General features: G+C 43.5%; 1 protein-coding gene across 1 annotated transcript; it reads left to right on the forward strand.

Annotated features, from left to right (window-relative positions):
• Positions 1-740: 740 nt before the first annotated feature.
• On the forward strand, positions 741-15,543 carry vipr2 (vasoactive intestinal peptide receptor 2). The gene is made up of 13 exons (XM_062404637.1): positions 741-791; positions 5,600-5,708; positions 7,054-7,167; positions 8,084-8,175; positions 9,928-10,025; positions 10,292-10,424; positions 11,059-11,209; positions 11,836-11,896; positions 12,670-12,739; positions 13,087-13,178; positions 13,538-13,667; positions 14,033-14,074; positions 14,437-15,543. Exons 1-13 carry the CDS (start codon positions 741-743, stop codon positions 14,602-14,604), a joined length of 1,311 nt encoding a protein of 436 aa, XP_062260621.1. The 3' UTR covers positions 14,605-15,543.
• The last annotated feature ends 370 nt before the right edge of the window (positions 15,544-15,913 follow it).

Raw genomic sequence — 15,913 nt, forward strand, 5'->3', positions numbered from 1 at the left:
GGTTGATCTGTGGTGATTTTCTGTCTGAAACTTTACAAGTGACCTGCGGTAATTAAAACCTGCTGCTGGACTCAGGCCTGAAGTAAATCATCAAACAAACAAACCAACAAACAAACCAACAAACAAACCAACAAACAAACCAAAGAACGAAAGAACAAATGAAAGACGCAACAAACAAAAAGACAAATCAACGGACAGGGGTGAAAACATAACCTCCATTGTGGAAATAATATTATTAATGTTCTTCTTCTCATGCCTCTCAACCAGTGAGTCCCCTAACAAAGGTTTTATTTTGAAAGTCCTGACAGGAAGTGTGTGTGCTCGTCCGTGTGGAGATGACAGTGAACGTCAGCTGGAGGAAGATGATGATGATGATGATGTGTGATCACATTCAGCTCAGTGGAGTCGAGCAGTGGAGGCAGCAGGACTCCACCGTCTGTCTCTGGTTCCTTTATGTGGTGTTTGATTTTCTCTCATGGAATAAAACGATGGAGAGAATAAAACCTCAGCAGAGGAGGTGAAGTGAAGTCCAGGCTGCTGCAGTGAGAGTCAGGACCTGAGCTCTGGACCCGAGCTCAAGACCTGAACTCTAGACCTGAGTTCCAGAACTGAGCTCTGGACCTGTGCTCAAGACCTGAACTCCAGACCTGAGCTCCAGACCTGAACTCCAGACCCGAGCTCCAGACCTGAACTCCAGACCTGAACTCCTGACCTGAGCTCTGGACCTGAAGAGTTGGAAGATGAGAAGTTTCATCCTGGTCTCACTGTGTTTCTCAACATGTCTGCTCCTGGTGAGTCTACTTCCTCCATTTCTATTTCACAAAGTAATTACAAGAAATACTTTAAAGACATAAATCTCCATGGTGAAACGTGGAGGATCCTTATTTTAGAATTATATTATAAGTTATATTGATTCTAATTCTATTGTAAAATTAGCTGATTGAACGTTCTGGTACTTTTCGGCATATGAAACAATCCTAATTCTGTAAAATTATTTCACTAAGTGCTGGAAAGTCTAATCTCCTAAGGCAAGGAATTCCAGATTTTACATATTTGTAATTATCAATACATTATGGTGACTACCACGAGATGATAATATAGAGCTTTGAATCACTATATTTCTAAATGCATACTAAGGAACTTTCTACACCTATTTCTATTGTAAATAATGATGAATCCATGTATATATTTAGACATTTTTTTATTTTTAAATCGACTCATCGTTTCATTAATGCCACATTTCCCCTGGGAGCTGGACATTTGAAGACATCACCCTGAACTCTTAACTCCATCACCCGGGAGGCAGCTGAACTGGTTTTGTGTTCATTAACTGGGATCATTTGAGGGAATAATCTCCCGCTGTGTGTTTGCTCTGGTCCAGCCGCCCTCCAGCTCGGTGCCTCCAGCCCCTCACACTTGATTTGCTCCGGTGCTGCTCTACCTCACAGGACAAACAGTGGAAGTGCTCTCTCTCTGTCGCTCGTCCCACAATCCTCCGGAGACTGAAAGCAGCCACCAGGTTCACAGCAGCCCAAATACAGAAAGAGGTTTAATTACCTGAGTGATGAGAGCTGCTGACACAAGTCCACATGCTTCCCTCTTCACCCTCATCCTTCTATTATTCTCCTGGAATTCAGTACGTCCCTGGCTTGCTCAAAGGCACTACGGAGGGATGGATAGAATCTGATGATTTTAATTTCTTCACTGATGTTTAGTTGAAGCAGCGACGTGAAGCTGGAAACTTTAATTCACTGGATGAACTGATACATATACGTCACAGATACAGGAAGTGATCTGATGTCGTGATATCTCAGTTTTGCAGCTTTGATATTGAGTTCAGATTCCTTCAGGTAAATGTCAGATTAGTTTAGTTTTTGTCACGTCCACAAGGTCAAAGGTCAAGGTCACGGTGACATCTCAAATCTTCCCGAGGGCATCAAGTGAATCCTTTAACATTAGGCCTAAACATTCACTTACACTCACAAATTAACTTATTTCATTTCAGTAGCCACAGGGCAAAGGTCAAGGTCACAGTGACCTCAAGACGATCTTGTGGGAAATGTCTTCACCTTTTTATCGGTTGTCACTTTGACTCAGAGATCAACTTTTTCAATTTCAGTGGTCAAAGGTCCCAGAGATCTCGTTCCAATCTGGACAAACAATCTCAACAACCACACGATGCTTCACAGTAATTCAGCATTTCACAGTCGCAGGAAAAGAGAATTCTATCTTTACACAGAAGATGAAAAGCAGCTGAGTTTTCCACACAGAATTAAACTGACCACGTGAGCGTGTATCCGAGGCGGCCGGTGATAAACGAGAACGTTTCTACACGAGAGGGACGGCAGCTGCAGGTTTCTGTTCTCCTGCCATGTGAGCCCACGGCGAGGCGCAGGTGACTCGTCCAATTGTTTGTCTGAAACACCAACAGGCGCCACAATCCTGTTTTCAGGGTATTAGACCGATATGGATGGAAAGAGGAGAGAGATATAATAATATATAATGGTTATAACAATAATGATTATATTAAAGTAATAAATAGAGAGAGAGAGAGACAATGGGAGGGGAAAAACACCCATAAGTAGAGCTGTGCAACAATACAGGATAAATATAATTATCGACATTTACTCAAGAACAAAAATCGAAGAGAAAAATAACGTGATGTTCATCGTGATAATTAACGATATCGTGCGATTTCTATCTTTAATCTTTTTACCTTTGATAGTAATGTTCAGCGCTTTCCATAAGTTGTATTATTATTGTTATTTAAATGTTTTACGTCAATAGAAATTCAGTTTACTTTATTTCTATTTATGTATATGGTTTATATATACAAGTTTAAACTGCTGCAATGTTTTACATACGTTACATTTCAGTTATTTCAATTAAGCAATCTTCTGACTCAAGTTTACAACAGTTAGAAATAAAAGCATTGCAATTCCACTCCATACGAAGCATTACAGCAACAGAACGAATGTTGCTCTTTTACTTTGTTGACTAATAGCTAAAGAGGAAGTGGTCCAATGAATGTTGCTGCCATGACGCGGATCAACATCGTGAGATAACGATTAAATCATCTAAATGCTCGAGCAGGACAGATGTTACTGCTGGAGACACAGTTTCATCGTCCACCGAGGACATAGAAGACGACGTGAATGTATCACGTGTCCAAACACTGCACCTCATCGGGGACATTAACGACACACATGCCAAGTGTGAATTATATCTTCATTTTTAAGATATCATCTGTTTCCTGGATTTTTATTTTCTCAAGAAAGATGAACTTGAGAGATTTTCCAGTGTTTTGGATTCAGGCCACAGGGACGCTGAGGCACGACCCATTGTGATTAAACCTGGTGCCGTGATTCGTCATGTGCAGCTGCTCCCTACCAGTCGCTGTTGAGCCGTGAGCAGGAACATCACCACAAGGAGATGAAGCATTATGAGCAGCCAGCGAACAACACAGGCACTCGTAATATGAACGGCTCGGTCTGCTGGTGTCTTGCTCTTCTGGTAATCTGGTGTTAATTTGGATTATTCCGCTGATGGACTGTTTGTACTGTAAATCCAGCTGGAAAGGAGGATCAGCTAAACAACCCTCTGTTTTAAACTGCTTCCCCCCCGAAATCAAACAAAAACATCTCTGAAGTCTTTCCAGCTGCATGAGCTCCAGAGGTCACGACCTGCCTCCTGTGGATTATGTGTGGATTCTCTTTATTGGACTTCCTGGTGCTGCTTGTGGTTTTGCTTAGAAAACCCACGTTCACTCTCTGTGTGTTCCCAGATGGAAAAACTCACGGGATCACAGGGGTGGACGATATGATCTCTCGCCTTTATTGCCCATAAAGTTTTTACCGTCCCTGCAGACAGTTAGACTACATAGCTTCAGGACACCTGCAAATGGCCGAATCACAACACGCATTCAACTCAGGGTTCTGGTGTGCATGAGAGTGATGGTTGACAGATCCAGAACTAATGAGTGTGGATGCAGACTGTGTTATCACACGGAAGTGCAGCGGGTTTGTTTCGAAGCAGAGGGAGAAGTCGGAGTCGTGCCGGAGGTCAACACTCATTTCAACAAACTGAGACTTCATTCCTATGAGTGAGATTTGGGGGCAGCTGCAGCCTTGTTACCCAAAGGACCAGCTGGAGAAATACATGAGCAGCAGACTTCCCTCGCTCTGCTGCTACCGTCCCTGCAGACTGCCCTTGAGCAAGGCACTGGACCTTGAATGTGCCCAGTCGAAACTGAAGACTGAGATGGCAGATGCTGAAGAGGAGGCACGTCTTTCTGCACTGTGACGCTGGAATCTGTGCAACTTCCGTGAATCGTCTCTGCCGAACACAGCAGCTCTGAGGAGGACTGTTAACTCTCGTGAAATCTTTGCTGTGGGTGATCTGCTTCACTAACGTCAGCTACCACACTGACACGTGAGGCGGTTTACCAAGTGGTCTACTTATCTCTTAACTCAACATTTGTTTTGATTTGTTTCTTTTGTCACAAACACACAGGGCCTGGTTGGTCTGACTCATGACGTTGTTGGTGTTTAGTCATCAATCATACAGCAAGTTTAGAAACAGAAATAAAATCATCTTAAAACAAACTCCAGGATAAAACAAGCTCGACGGAGTCCCTCTTAAAGCTGGGGTTGGTAATCCAGGAAAAACTAGCAGGAGCACGCTACACTTTTAAAACAAGCGACCAGTACATCCCACACCCTCCTGTCAAAGCTCCGCCCCCAAAACACATGAACGTGCACTCTATTTATTGATGACTATCAGGACGTGAGGGGGATTTCAATTAAAAACTGAAAAAGAAGTTTCATAGACAACTTACCAACCTTACTGTTAAAGCAACGCAAACTTTTCCAGCTGAACTCAGCAGTTGAGCATTAACGATCGCTCTTCTGGATATTCCTCTTTCACGATGGAGATTATAGTTTAACTCAATTAAAGCCGGACACGTTTATTTAATTACATCGAGCAGCGAAACACAAACCACGAAGCTCCCGCTGACGTCCTCACCTCCAGCTCTGAAATGTGAATCTAATTAGTCGGAGGTTAAATCTGATTAAAGTGTTAAAGGTTTCCTCTCCAGGCTTTTATCTGACTCACATCTCCAACACCCGCTTGAAAGATGAGAAAGTAACTGGAGGCAGAGTGTGGAATCTCATCGTGTTGGAGAAAAGCACTCGAGTCTCTGACGCCTGTGTGCAGCCACACACACACACACACACACACACACACTCACACTCACACACACTCACACACACACACACACACGGTTAAGCAGCTTATCTTGATGCTGCATTCATCTGTCAATCAGATCCTTGACTCTGTCTCCCCTGTTCATCAGCTCTCCGCCCCCCCCCCCCCTCCTCTGAACCTGATGTATGATACGTTAACAAAATCAATAAATGAAATGATCCTTCACTGAACACGAGGTAGAAATGTTGAGTGTTCATAGTGGTCCAGTTGGCCAATCAGAATAGACTGAGCTCGACGTGGAGGCGGGACTTAATTAGAAAGGAACTAAAGCGATGGACAGGAAAGTGTCTCATATTCTCCTCATCTGTATTCATCTCCACTTCCCCTGCAGGCTGACAGCCGGCATCCGACCTGTAACTTCATGTTGGAGGTGGAGAGAGACCAGCTGGAGTGTGTGAAGCGGCTGAGGGAGGAGGAGGTCGGCGCCGGCGGCCCAAAAGGTCACGATCACCCACCAACGGGTCAAACAGAGCCGACACTTTGTTCTGAAGCTTTTGTTGCCGGGTGTGAAAACTCTGCAGATCATGTATTCAAATATTTAATGCACTGAAGAAAAGCGTCTGCAGTTAATTCAAAGAAGTTAAACTCACTGCATGAAATCAAAGTTTGATAAGAAGAAGATTCCCCTGCAGATGTGTGTGGCTGTGCCTCAGATGTGTCTCTGGCTGTTTCAGTGAAAAGACTTTTCCTGATGAGTTCATATTCTCATTTCCTCTTTCTTTACCTCTGCACTTTCATCCTCCTTATTCAAACAACCTTTTCATCTTTCCGTTCCTGCCTTCATCTACGTCTCGTCTCTCTCCGAGCTGATTTTATCTCGTCCATTAATGACCTCCTCCCAGAATGATACAGCTCGCTTTTCTTAATCTGTTCTCCGAAAGAAAATCTTTTATAAGAATAAGCTTTGGTTCCCAGGTTAGACACGGGGACCCCGAATGCCTCGGCCCTCAAAAGAGGTGGTCGTCATGGCCCATGAAATTGGGACACTTTAGTTTTTCCACAGAGATAAAGATCCTTCAAACCTGATCTGAAAATGTGAGGAACCTAAGAAGGGGGATGTCGCAGGTTCAAACTGGATAATGTCGCCTGAACCACCTGAGATGTGAGATGTCAGATCTTCGTGCTGGTTTGTTTTGCTTCTCTGGTTCTGCTCTTTCTTTATTTGAAACTAATAGGTTTCTTTTCACTGCTGATCTTTTTTCTTCAAAGTCTTTTGCAGGGATTCTGGGATTCTCAATTTGTCCGAGCGCACACGTCTCCATTCATCTGTCGCTTAAACGCCTTGTTGACTGCTCGCTTTGCCAGCAGCACTTTCGTGCCCATTAAGGCTGACGCTGACGAGCTGGAGCAGCTATTTATGGCAGCAGTTTGTGTTTGTTCTGTGTCTGGAGGGTGGGAGGCGGTTTACTCTCCTCTGATCGAGACTAAGTCCTCCACACGCCGTACGCACACATTGTTCTGGTGTTCAGAAATGCAAAATCTGAAATGCATGACGAGCAGTGGAATTGTTTTAAGAAGGATCAAGTTAGTCTCCGGTCCTGCTGTCGTCAGCTCTTCATGCTCAGATAATTGGTCACAGGGCTGTTTCTGCAGAAATGTTTTTATTATTATAGTTATTTATTATTATTTATCCTATTCACCTTATTTTCCTCCACCAAACATGTGGATAACCGCCTCATTTCTTCAAGGGACTAATGCTGGTGTTGTTCTGGAGAGGACGACCTGTTAGTTTTATATTTCATTGAGTAACTTTTACTCATGAATTTTCTTTGTTCCTCTTCACAGTCGCTGGCTGCAGAGGAACGTGGGACAACATCGCGTGTTGGGATCGAGCCCAGATCGGAGAGACGGTCACCATCCCCTGTCCTCGAGTCCTCAAGACTCTATTCGGCAGAAATGGTATAAACCTGTATTATTATTAGAATACAGTTAATTAAAGAGGCTCTATGAAGTTTGTCCAGTGATTGAAGTCTGTATATAATGTTTCTTTCTGCTTTTAGTTAGTGAGCTTCCGTAAAAGCTATAGATTTACCGAAAATGTGTTGGAAGGGTCCATCTGTGGCGGAGGGAGAATTCACTGCATTTTGGAACAAACCAGTGAAAAGGGTTGATTTTTGGATCCACTTCCTTTGACCTAAGATGGAGCGTTAGTCTCCTCCTCATCACTCACCCTCAGTAAACTCCCGACCATAGAAATGTGTGCTGTCGCTAAACTCCCTTGTGAAGCCATGAGACTCTTCAGGCCAGTGACCAGATGGCAGTTTGGATCTCCTCTCTGAGCCGAGCTCTGATTTACGTCTCATTTATGACTCAACATGATTTAAGAGCTGCTTGTCAGCTCTTAAATCATGGCTGCTTGTTAAGAGCCAAAGTGTCTGAGACAGATCCGAACCCCCTGAGGCCCCCCCCCCCCCCCCACTCACACACTAGCCCATACTTAACTTACTTTAAATATTTAAACCTGATTTACATTCGTACGACAGGTCGGGCTGCTCCTGCTGCTCTCTTTCCTCTCGTCACTCCGCCACGACCGCAATGCATGATGGTACATATCGCTCGGTTAATGGCCGCCAGTTGAACGCTGCTTTTCACAATGCATTGTGGGAAACAGTGAGTGAACTATATGGTGGACTACAGGGTGAAGAGTGAGGGATTTCGGTCATAGTCATTGTGTCAGATGTCCTCCGGCTGTGGTCACTTCCTGCCAGCAGCTGATGAAATCATTTGAATCCTTAAACCGAAGCAGTAGCTCAGTGAAAAGGTCTCGTTGGTGTCTGGAGATCATCGCTCTGCGTCTCCTCTTCTTCTCTCTCAGGAAACATCAGCAGGAACTGCTCGTCCGCCGGATGGTCGGATGTTTTCCCAAACATCAGCAGTGTGTGTGAGTCGGACCCGAGCCAGGACAAGGTACAGTGACACCCTGTCTGTCGCCCTCTTGCTCTTTCGGTCTGTTGTTGCCGTCTCCCCTGAGCATGTGTCTGTGCTGTCGGGGGAAGAAGCTGTTTGAGTTGGGGTCACTTCAGTGAGGGAGCAGGAGAAGAGGTCACGGTGAGGGGACGCCTCGGCCTCGTTTGGCCTCGTCGAGGATGATAATTGCTGCTTCCCTCCTCTGTCACTGCTCCGGTGAAGTTTGGGTCACGTGGTCGTTTTCTGAATCACACATTGTGCTTGTTCAACTAACTTTCCGCCTGGTGCTCATTCCTCACACTTTCATTCCTGCCTCTTTATCCGTCCTTCTCTTTCTGGCTTCTTTGACTGCACTCGTCCTGAAAATAGAGTCTGGAAACGTTCTGGAGTTTGTGTTTCTCATGTGAAGAAGCAGCAGGAGATTGTCCAGGGAACCTTCAGACGAGGGTTCAGCCCAAATGTTCCTGAACAATATTTCCTGTCCATCAGATCAGGTCCATCTCCATGATGCAGGACTAAGAAACAAAAAGTAGATTTATTTTTCACCTGGAGAATATAAACCCAAGTTTTACATATAGGAAGGGAAGAATTATAATTTTTTTCTTTGTTTGTTTTCTGGATGCATGTTGAGGCCTCTTTCCATCCATATCACTTTAACGTCCCCCCCCCCCCCCCCCCCTCAGAACCTCAGAACCTCAGATAGGCAGAAGGCCTCGTTCTGCTGCAGCCTTCACACCAACCAGGACACTTTTCAGCTCAGACTTGCGGCACCTTCAGGGTGTAAGAGAAATGTTCCAGTTGTAAAACGTCGTCAGCTGTTTGTTGAGACACGAGAGCCAGGAGTGAAGCTTGTGTGCTAGGGCCGGCCCTGCACACATCTGATGCAAACCTCCACTCAAAGCTCGGAGGCCTCATTGCATCACATCTGTGCAGAGAAACGAATTGTATGTCCGGACGAAGGGAAGCAGGTCAATTCACTTTAACTTTATTCAAACCAAATTATAATAAACATCATCTCAAGGTGCTTTTCAGAGGAAGGTCGTCTCCTGCTCGGCTCTGCGTCCAGGTTGTTTGGGCTCTTTGCTGTTGTGTAACTTCAGCTCCCTTCATGGTCACCCGCTCGTTCTGGGTCATGCATGGCACCACTGAATTCCCCATTGTGGTGTCCTGCCCCTCTCTCTCTCTCTCTCTCTCGCCCTCTCTTGCCATCTTCCTAGAGGACGTGCCCAGTCAGAGAAGCCAGATTTATGTCAGTTTTAGCAAATAGGCCAAAAGGTTATTTGCAGGTCAGAATAGAAAGACGACACCGCATCATAACACAAGACTGAACAAAGATGAACACACAAGACCCACAATAAAACACAATGGCAGGTCACAGGAGTATGTTCATCAAATGAATAAAAGCAAATCAAAAGAGCAGAGCTGCTTTCAACAGACTCTTAAATTTGCTTTTGAAAGAACTCTCAAAGTAAGTTGTACTTCTCCAGAACTCTGCAGGGATGAACTCCAGTGGCTTCTGGTCCAGTGTTATTTTTGTAAATCCTCCGTCCTGCAGCTTTTCTTCACCTCCAGGCTCAGTTTATGACCTGTGACTGTGATGTTTCAGAACAACTTCAAGGCTCAGTGAGTTTCAGAGCTGCAGTGTCGTCCTCTGGTGTGACGCAGTGAGGACAGTTAGAACTCAGCAGTAACCGTCCTCCTCCTCCTCCTCCTCCTCTCCTCCTTCTCTCCTCCTCCTCTGTGCCGCTGCAGCTCGTCTTCTACGTGGTGGTGCGGACGCTCTACACCCTGGGTCACAGTCTGTCTTTGATCGCCCTCACCACAGGGAGCGCCATCCTCTGCCTGTTCCGGTAAGACCACGTAGTACACATCCATTACACCTGATAGAACTTAATCTGTGCAGACTGCCACTTCACGATGCACGATGTAAATGATGATGATTGGAGCCTTTTCTTCTTCTTCTTCTTCTTCTTCTTCTTCTTCTTCTTCTTCTTCTTCTTCTTCTTCTTCTTCTTCTTCTTCTTCTTCTTCTTCTTCTTCTCTAGCTCTTCCAACCATGGATTGTGTTGTTGTCGTGACTTGTTGTTTATGTTGTGTATCTGTAACGTCTGTGCAGGAAGCTCCACTGCACCAGGAACTACATCCACCTCAACCTCTTCTTCTCCTTCATCCTGAGAGCCGTGGCCGTGCTGGTGAAGGACGACATCCTCTTCAGCCGAACCTCCCAGTGCTCCAGCCAGCCGTCACTGGTGAGGTCACCACCAGCTGTCCCCGTGGGGTCGCGTCCCGAGGGGATCGAACCAACACACTCTCATGTGTCAATGTCACAGCACGAGGGAAACCGGTCTTAGTGCACGGCTGAAATAGAAAATTAGTTTTTTACAGATATGAGCTATAACTTTTTTCCATTTAAGTTTTGCAAGCATCAGCAGCTGAGTATAATCTGCATCGTGAACACAAGCAAACCATTCACTGATATTTATTGAGTTGGACTGAAAACCCCTTTCTTGCACTATATAGATTTTAAATGACACTGTTATGAACTATGCTACATGAATCAAGTTTATTAAGTATCATACTCTTAGAGGCAGACATTTTGATTTAAAGTAAAGCTCAAAGTATGTCACAGCATTTGAAACTGAAGCGTCTGTGTAATTTGCAGGAATTCTGTGGAGGCGCTCTGACCTTTAGACTCACTGCTTGTAATATTGTGAACCACAAATCAGAGTTTATCCTCACGCTGAACCCAGTGATTGCCCCCCCCGATGGAAGAATGGGAGCATGTACCCACATTTCAGGATAAATAGCATAATTGCCTGTTAAATGTCTCAAGGCTTCAGATCCAACTTCCGACTTCTACTCCTCTAATTTCTGTTTCTCCAGGTTGGATGTAAAGCCAGCCTGGTATTTTTCCAGTACTTCATCATGGCTAACTTCTTCTGGCTGCTGGTGGAGGGCCTGTACCTCCACACTCTGCTCGTCGTCATCTTCTCCGAGAACAGACACTTCATCGTCTACATGTTCATCGGCTGGGGTAGCTCATCCGTTTCAGCTGATTTTGCTCTTCTGGATTTATGGCTCATGGTTTTTTGGATCAGCCTCAGAGGTTTTGGTAAACCCAGTGTGCTCCACTACCAGAGTACCAGAATAATTGGAGATGACAGTGGAACCAGTATTAATCAAACTGTTAAAAGTACATGTGGGTGAGAAGGGTCTATATCTTTTACTCCTACTCACAAATTAAGCATAAAAGCTATTTATTGAACCTCATGAACAAGTAAAATAATAAAAAATGAGGGGGCCACACAGACCGAGATTGCGAGTGATTGTTTTACGGACTGAAGAGTGAAAGACAAGTTCTCGAGTGGAAACGAATGTCTGCGTGGACAGTAAACACTTTGTGGATGTGAAGCGAATATACCGTTCCACGCTATCACCAAGTTGGAGATCTCTCATGTTATTATGAGAAGTGAAACAAAAGGAATTATTATGAAACAGTGGCGAGACAGATCACAGTATAGAATATAAACCACCACAGTCTTGATAGTTAATAGGAAACCATTTTTGCAGAATCCTGCGAATTAATAAACCAACATGATCTCCTGGTAACTTCAAGTCGAAATAAGGATTTAAACGATGTCTTGTGGTGGCTGTTTGCAGGAATCCCCACCGTGTTCGTCTTTGCATGGACGATGGCGAGGATTTATCTGGAAGACACCGGGTGAGTGTGGACAGCAGCTCGAGCACGTGACTCAGATTTGACATTTGTTCACATTGAAACGTCCTTCGAGACATTTCACATGGATGTGGTGTCACAGGTCTGACGTTTTAATTAGATTTTAATTTGTTATCATCTCAGTCATTATGTGACAGCTCCAGACACACACTGGAATTCAACAGGGACAGCATCTGTTGTTTCATTAAGTGCACAGATCACATTTCTTTTTAATGAGGCTCCGTCAGCAGATATGAGAATGTGTCTTGTATAATTCCTCTGGTGGGATTTACATTGAGCCGTTTGTATGATCCCCGGATCCTTTCATCTCCCGCTGCAGCTCATTAATAAGCTACAGCGACAATAACAAGTACAGCAATGACACAGCTCCACCTTTATATCTTATATATATATGGTATATGGTATATGTTATAAATAAGATTACTATTTTTATTAAAAAATAATGTTAACAATCAGGTAGAAGATCAGTATAAAAGTGGAATTAGAATTTGAACTTATACGGCCAAATATTGTGATTTCCTGGTGGAAAACTGATGAAGCTTCATGAATTAATTTCCCCAGAGAAAACAGAAATAAAAATAATATAGTTTCATCTATCAGGCATCACCTGTCAGGCAACATGGCATGGATATAAGATCTGATGAAGGAACGGAAACGACTCAACCATTCAAACTGGTTTCTTCACGTGAAGTAGCAACCTGTCACAAATATTGTGTTTACTGTAATTGTGACTTTTGTGTTTTTCATGATGCACCCAGATGCTGGGAGAGGAACGACAACCCTATACCCAACTGGGTGATCAATGGACCTATTGGATTCTCCATTATGGTGGGTGGAGCTTCATTAACTCTCCTTTGTCGGCAGGTGCTTCGTAAAGATCAATTTGCAAAGATGAATTATGATACAAGTGTCATTTTATTTTATTTTTGTTTTGGTGAATAGTAAATCAAACACATCAGAACTCTTGCTTTCACAAAGCTTCACTAAACTAGTGATGTCAGTGAAGCTTTAAAGGAAACAAAAAAGAAACCAAGGAAACATACTTTTGTGATTTACTCCCCACGCAGTGATTTCAGTAGGAGGGGAAATATTCAACATGGCAAAAGCCAAATGAATCCTTCTGTGTTTCTGAGGCACAGTTGTTGTGATAACTCGTTTCCTTCCTGTCCCCAAAGGTGAATTTCATCCTCTTCATCAGCATCATTCGGATCTTGCTCCAGAAGCTGAGGTGTCCTGACGTGGGCGGCAACGACCAATCACAATACAGGTATGTCACATGAGGCGAGGGCGTGAACAAGACAAATAAACCCCATCTCTGCCCTGTTTCCCAGCATGCATCCTGAGAAAGGTTCTGGCACAGTTGAGTTTCCCTTTGAGTCTTCGCCCAGGCAGAGGCGGCGTTTAAACCTCAGGCTGTTTCTCCCTCCGGGGAAATAGAAGCTGCGATGAACACAATTGGTTCATCCTGTGCTTTTATTTGCAGTGAACAATATGTTACAATTAATTTGTAGTTCTGTGTTTGGTATAAATTATATAGCTTTAAAACAGACGTCACAAAACAAACACCACATCTGTTTCAGTTAAACGCTGCGACTAACATCTGCTCATCTTGTGTTTCTGTCTCAGGAGGTTAGCCAAATCCACCCTCCTGCTGATCCCTCTGTTCGGGATCCACTACGTGGTCTTCGTGACGCTCAGTGAATCCATCGCAGAAGACTATAAAATATTTTTTGACCTGGCCCTCGGGTCCTTTCAGGTGCGGTGGTAATCGTCCCTCTCCACCAGGCTATTGCTGCTTGTTATTATGGTTGACCTGGTGAATCTGAGGGCTGGTGTCAGGGTTGATCAGGATTGGTATTTTCGTGTTGCCAAAGGAAGTGGCAAAAATAATTTCAAAAAAATTCTGGGTCTTAATTTCAACATTCACAACCGTTTATCTTGGAATTATTGTGGACACACTGTTTAAAAAACACCAGTAGAAAAACAAAAGTTCCCTTTTCTGTTTTCTGTTCTGTTTTTTTAATGCCTACTATATTTAAAATGTGAACAATAGTTATAAATCTAAAGAAAATTCTAGTTGTGACTTTTTAAAGATGTTTTCATGGTTGTTGTTCTACTCAGGGTCTGGTGGTGGCCATCTTGTACTGTTTCCTCAACAGTGAGGTAAGAGCTCATCATGTGAAATCACACAGAACATAAATTGGGGTCTTTTTAACTTTATCTTAATTTAGCTGTAACACGCTTACTTAAAAACCCACACCTAATTTTATTAAATCAGATAATGACTTATTTCTTACACTAAACTATTATGTTCTTGTTATTTTATTTGTTTAATCATTCTTAATACATGATGCCTTTTCATATCTTATGTTGCATTGGCTGGCTTTGCCGTTGGATAAGCTTTAATCACTAAACTTACTTTTAACTAGCAAAGGTGGACTAGGCCATGACTACAGATATTTAGATTCTGCTCTGAACTTTTAAGTTTGCGATGACTGCTCTTCTCTGTTCACTTGCTCCTGCAGGTGCAAGGCGAGCTGAAGAGGAAGTGGAGGAGCGTGTGTCTGACCTGTCGGCCGAGCAGAGATCACCGGATCGCCTTCGCCTCCAGGAACGGCTCAGAGCACAAGACGCAGTTTCACCGCAGCTCCCGAACCCAGTCCATCCTGCAGTCAGAGACCTCAGTGCTGTGAGGACAGGACACCTCAACAAGTGCAGTCTGCAGGTGTCAGCTTTACAAACCTCTGTGAGGCGTCATGGAGGCGCCGTGACTGGACCTAGAGGACCCTAGGATGTGTCCTATACGGGCGTGCGAGTGAGAGAGAGACGCAGTGTGTTTAGTTTGTGTCGAGACATTTAACCTGCTCTTCATGGAGCCGTGCACATGAGTAAGGTATGACATGTATATATTTTAACCTGTATATGTTACACGTATGAATTAAATATTTATAATATATAAATGATGCCATTTATCTCTTCAGGGACGGCACAGCTTTTGGCTTTAGGATGGAAAACGTGTCCCTTACTGTCTTATTTCTACTGTATCAAGCATAGAAATACACATATTCATAGAGCTGATAAATAAACAGGGTATTTAAAATAAGCATATTTCTTAAATGAGAGATATAAGGCCATAGACACAGACAATTTTTTTTAATGGAAGTGAAACATTTAAGAGAGGAAACAACTATTTCATGCAAAGGGAAACGTTTTTAATACTCTACGTAAACCAGTCAGCGTAACTCACCTGGAAGAAATCGATTCCATCATAATATCAGATGTGAGACGAGTCCCAGTGAAACACAGGAAACGCAGACAGAGGAGTTAAACTCTCTCCCATGGCTTTCATCTGATTCTACCCACTCTCATGCTTTACCCAACTGTAACCACTGAAAACAGTTCTGAAAGACTTGTTTATTTAAAAATAATGTCGAGCATAAGATCCAGTGGTAAATTCCTACTTCTTTGCTGCATCCACACAACTACTGCATGTTCTCTTTTAAAAGGAATCAGCTCTGTGACCGAAACGCCTGGTGTCCACACTAAGCCGGTGAAACGTAGAAGCTTGGAAAACATGGATAAGTTCTGTTTCCTGTCCGGTTTGTATCGCTGGATGAAACTACCTGATGCACGTCAGTTCAGGCCTCATTCATCACAGCACTTCCATGATAATCTTTTATTTTCCTTTTCTCTTATTGTGATTTCTCTGAGATTTTAAACTCCAAGAACAAAAAAGGAAAACGTCTGCTTTTTTTTGTAGTGTACTTTGTTTTTCTTTTTCCTGTTGTGTCTTCATCTTTTCCGCAAAACAAAGAAATATGGTGACTCTTGAGAAAAACAGATTCAGTATATCATTTTTTGCGGGTTCACCACACACATCTCATTATTTAGATCTTTGGATAACAAAGGTTTAAAGCTGCTCACTGTCCTGAAGTGTTCTTCTTGATTTGATTTAACTTTCCAGTCGTTCCCATTTTATACTAATCATATTTTAAAAATACA

Source organism: Platichthys flesus, chromosome 14 (assembly GCF_949316205.1).
Source record: "Platichthys flesus chromosome 14, fPlaFle2.1, whole genome shotgun sequence".
NCBI lineage: Eukaryota > Metazoa > Chordata > Actinopteri > Pleuronectiformes > Pleuronectidae > Platichthys > Platichthys flesus.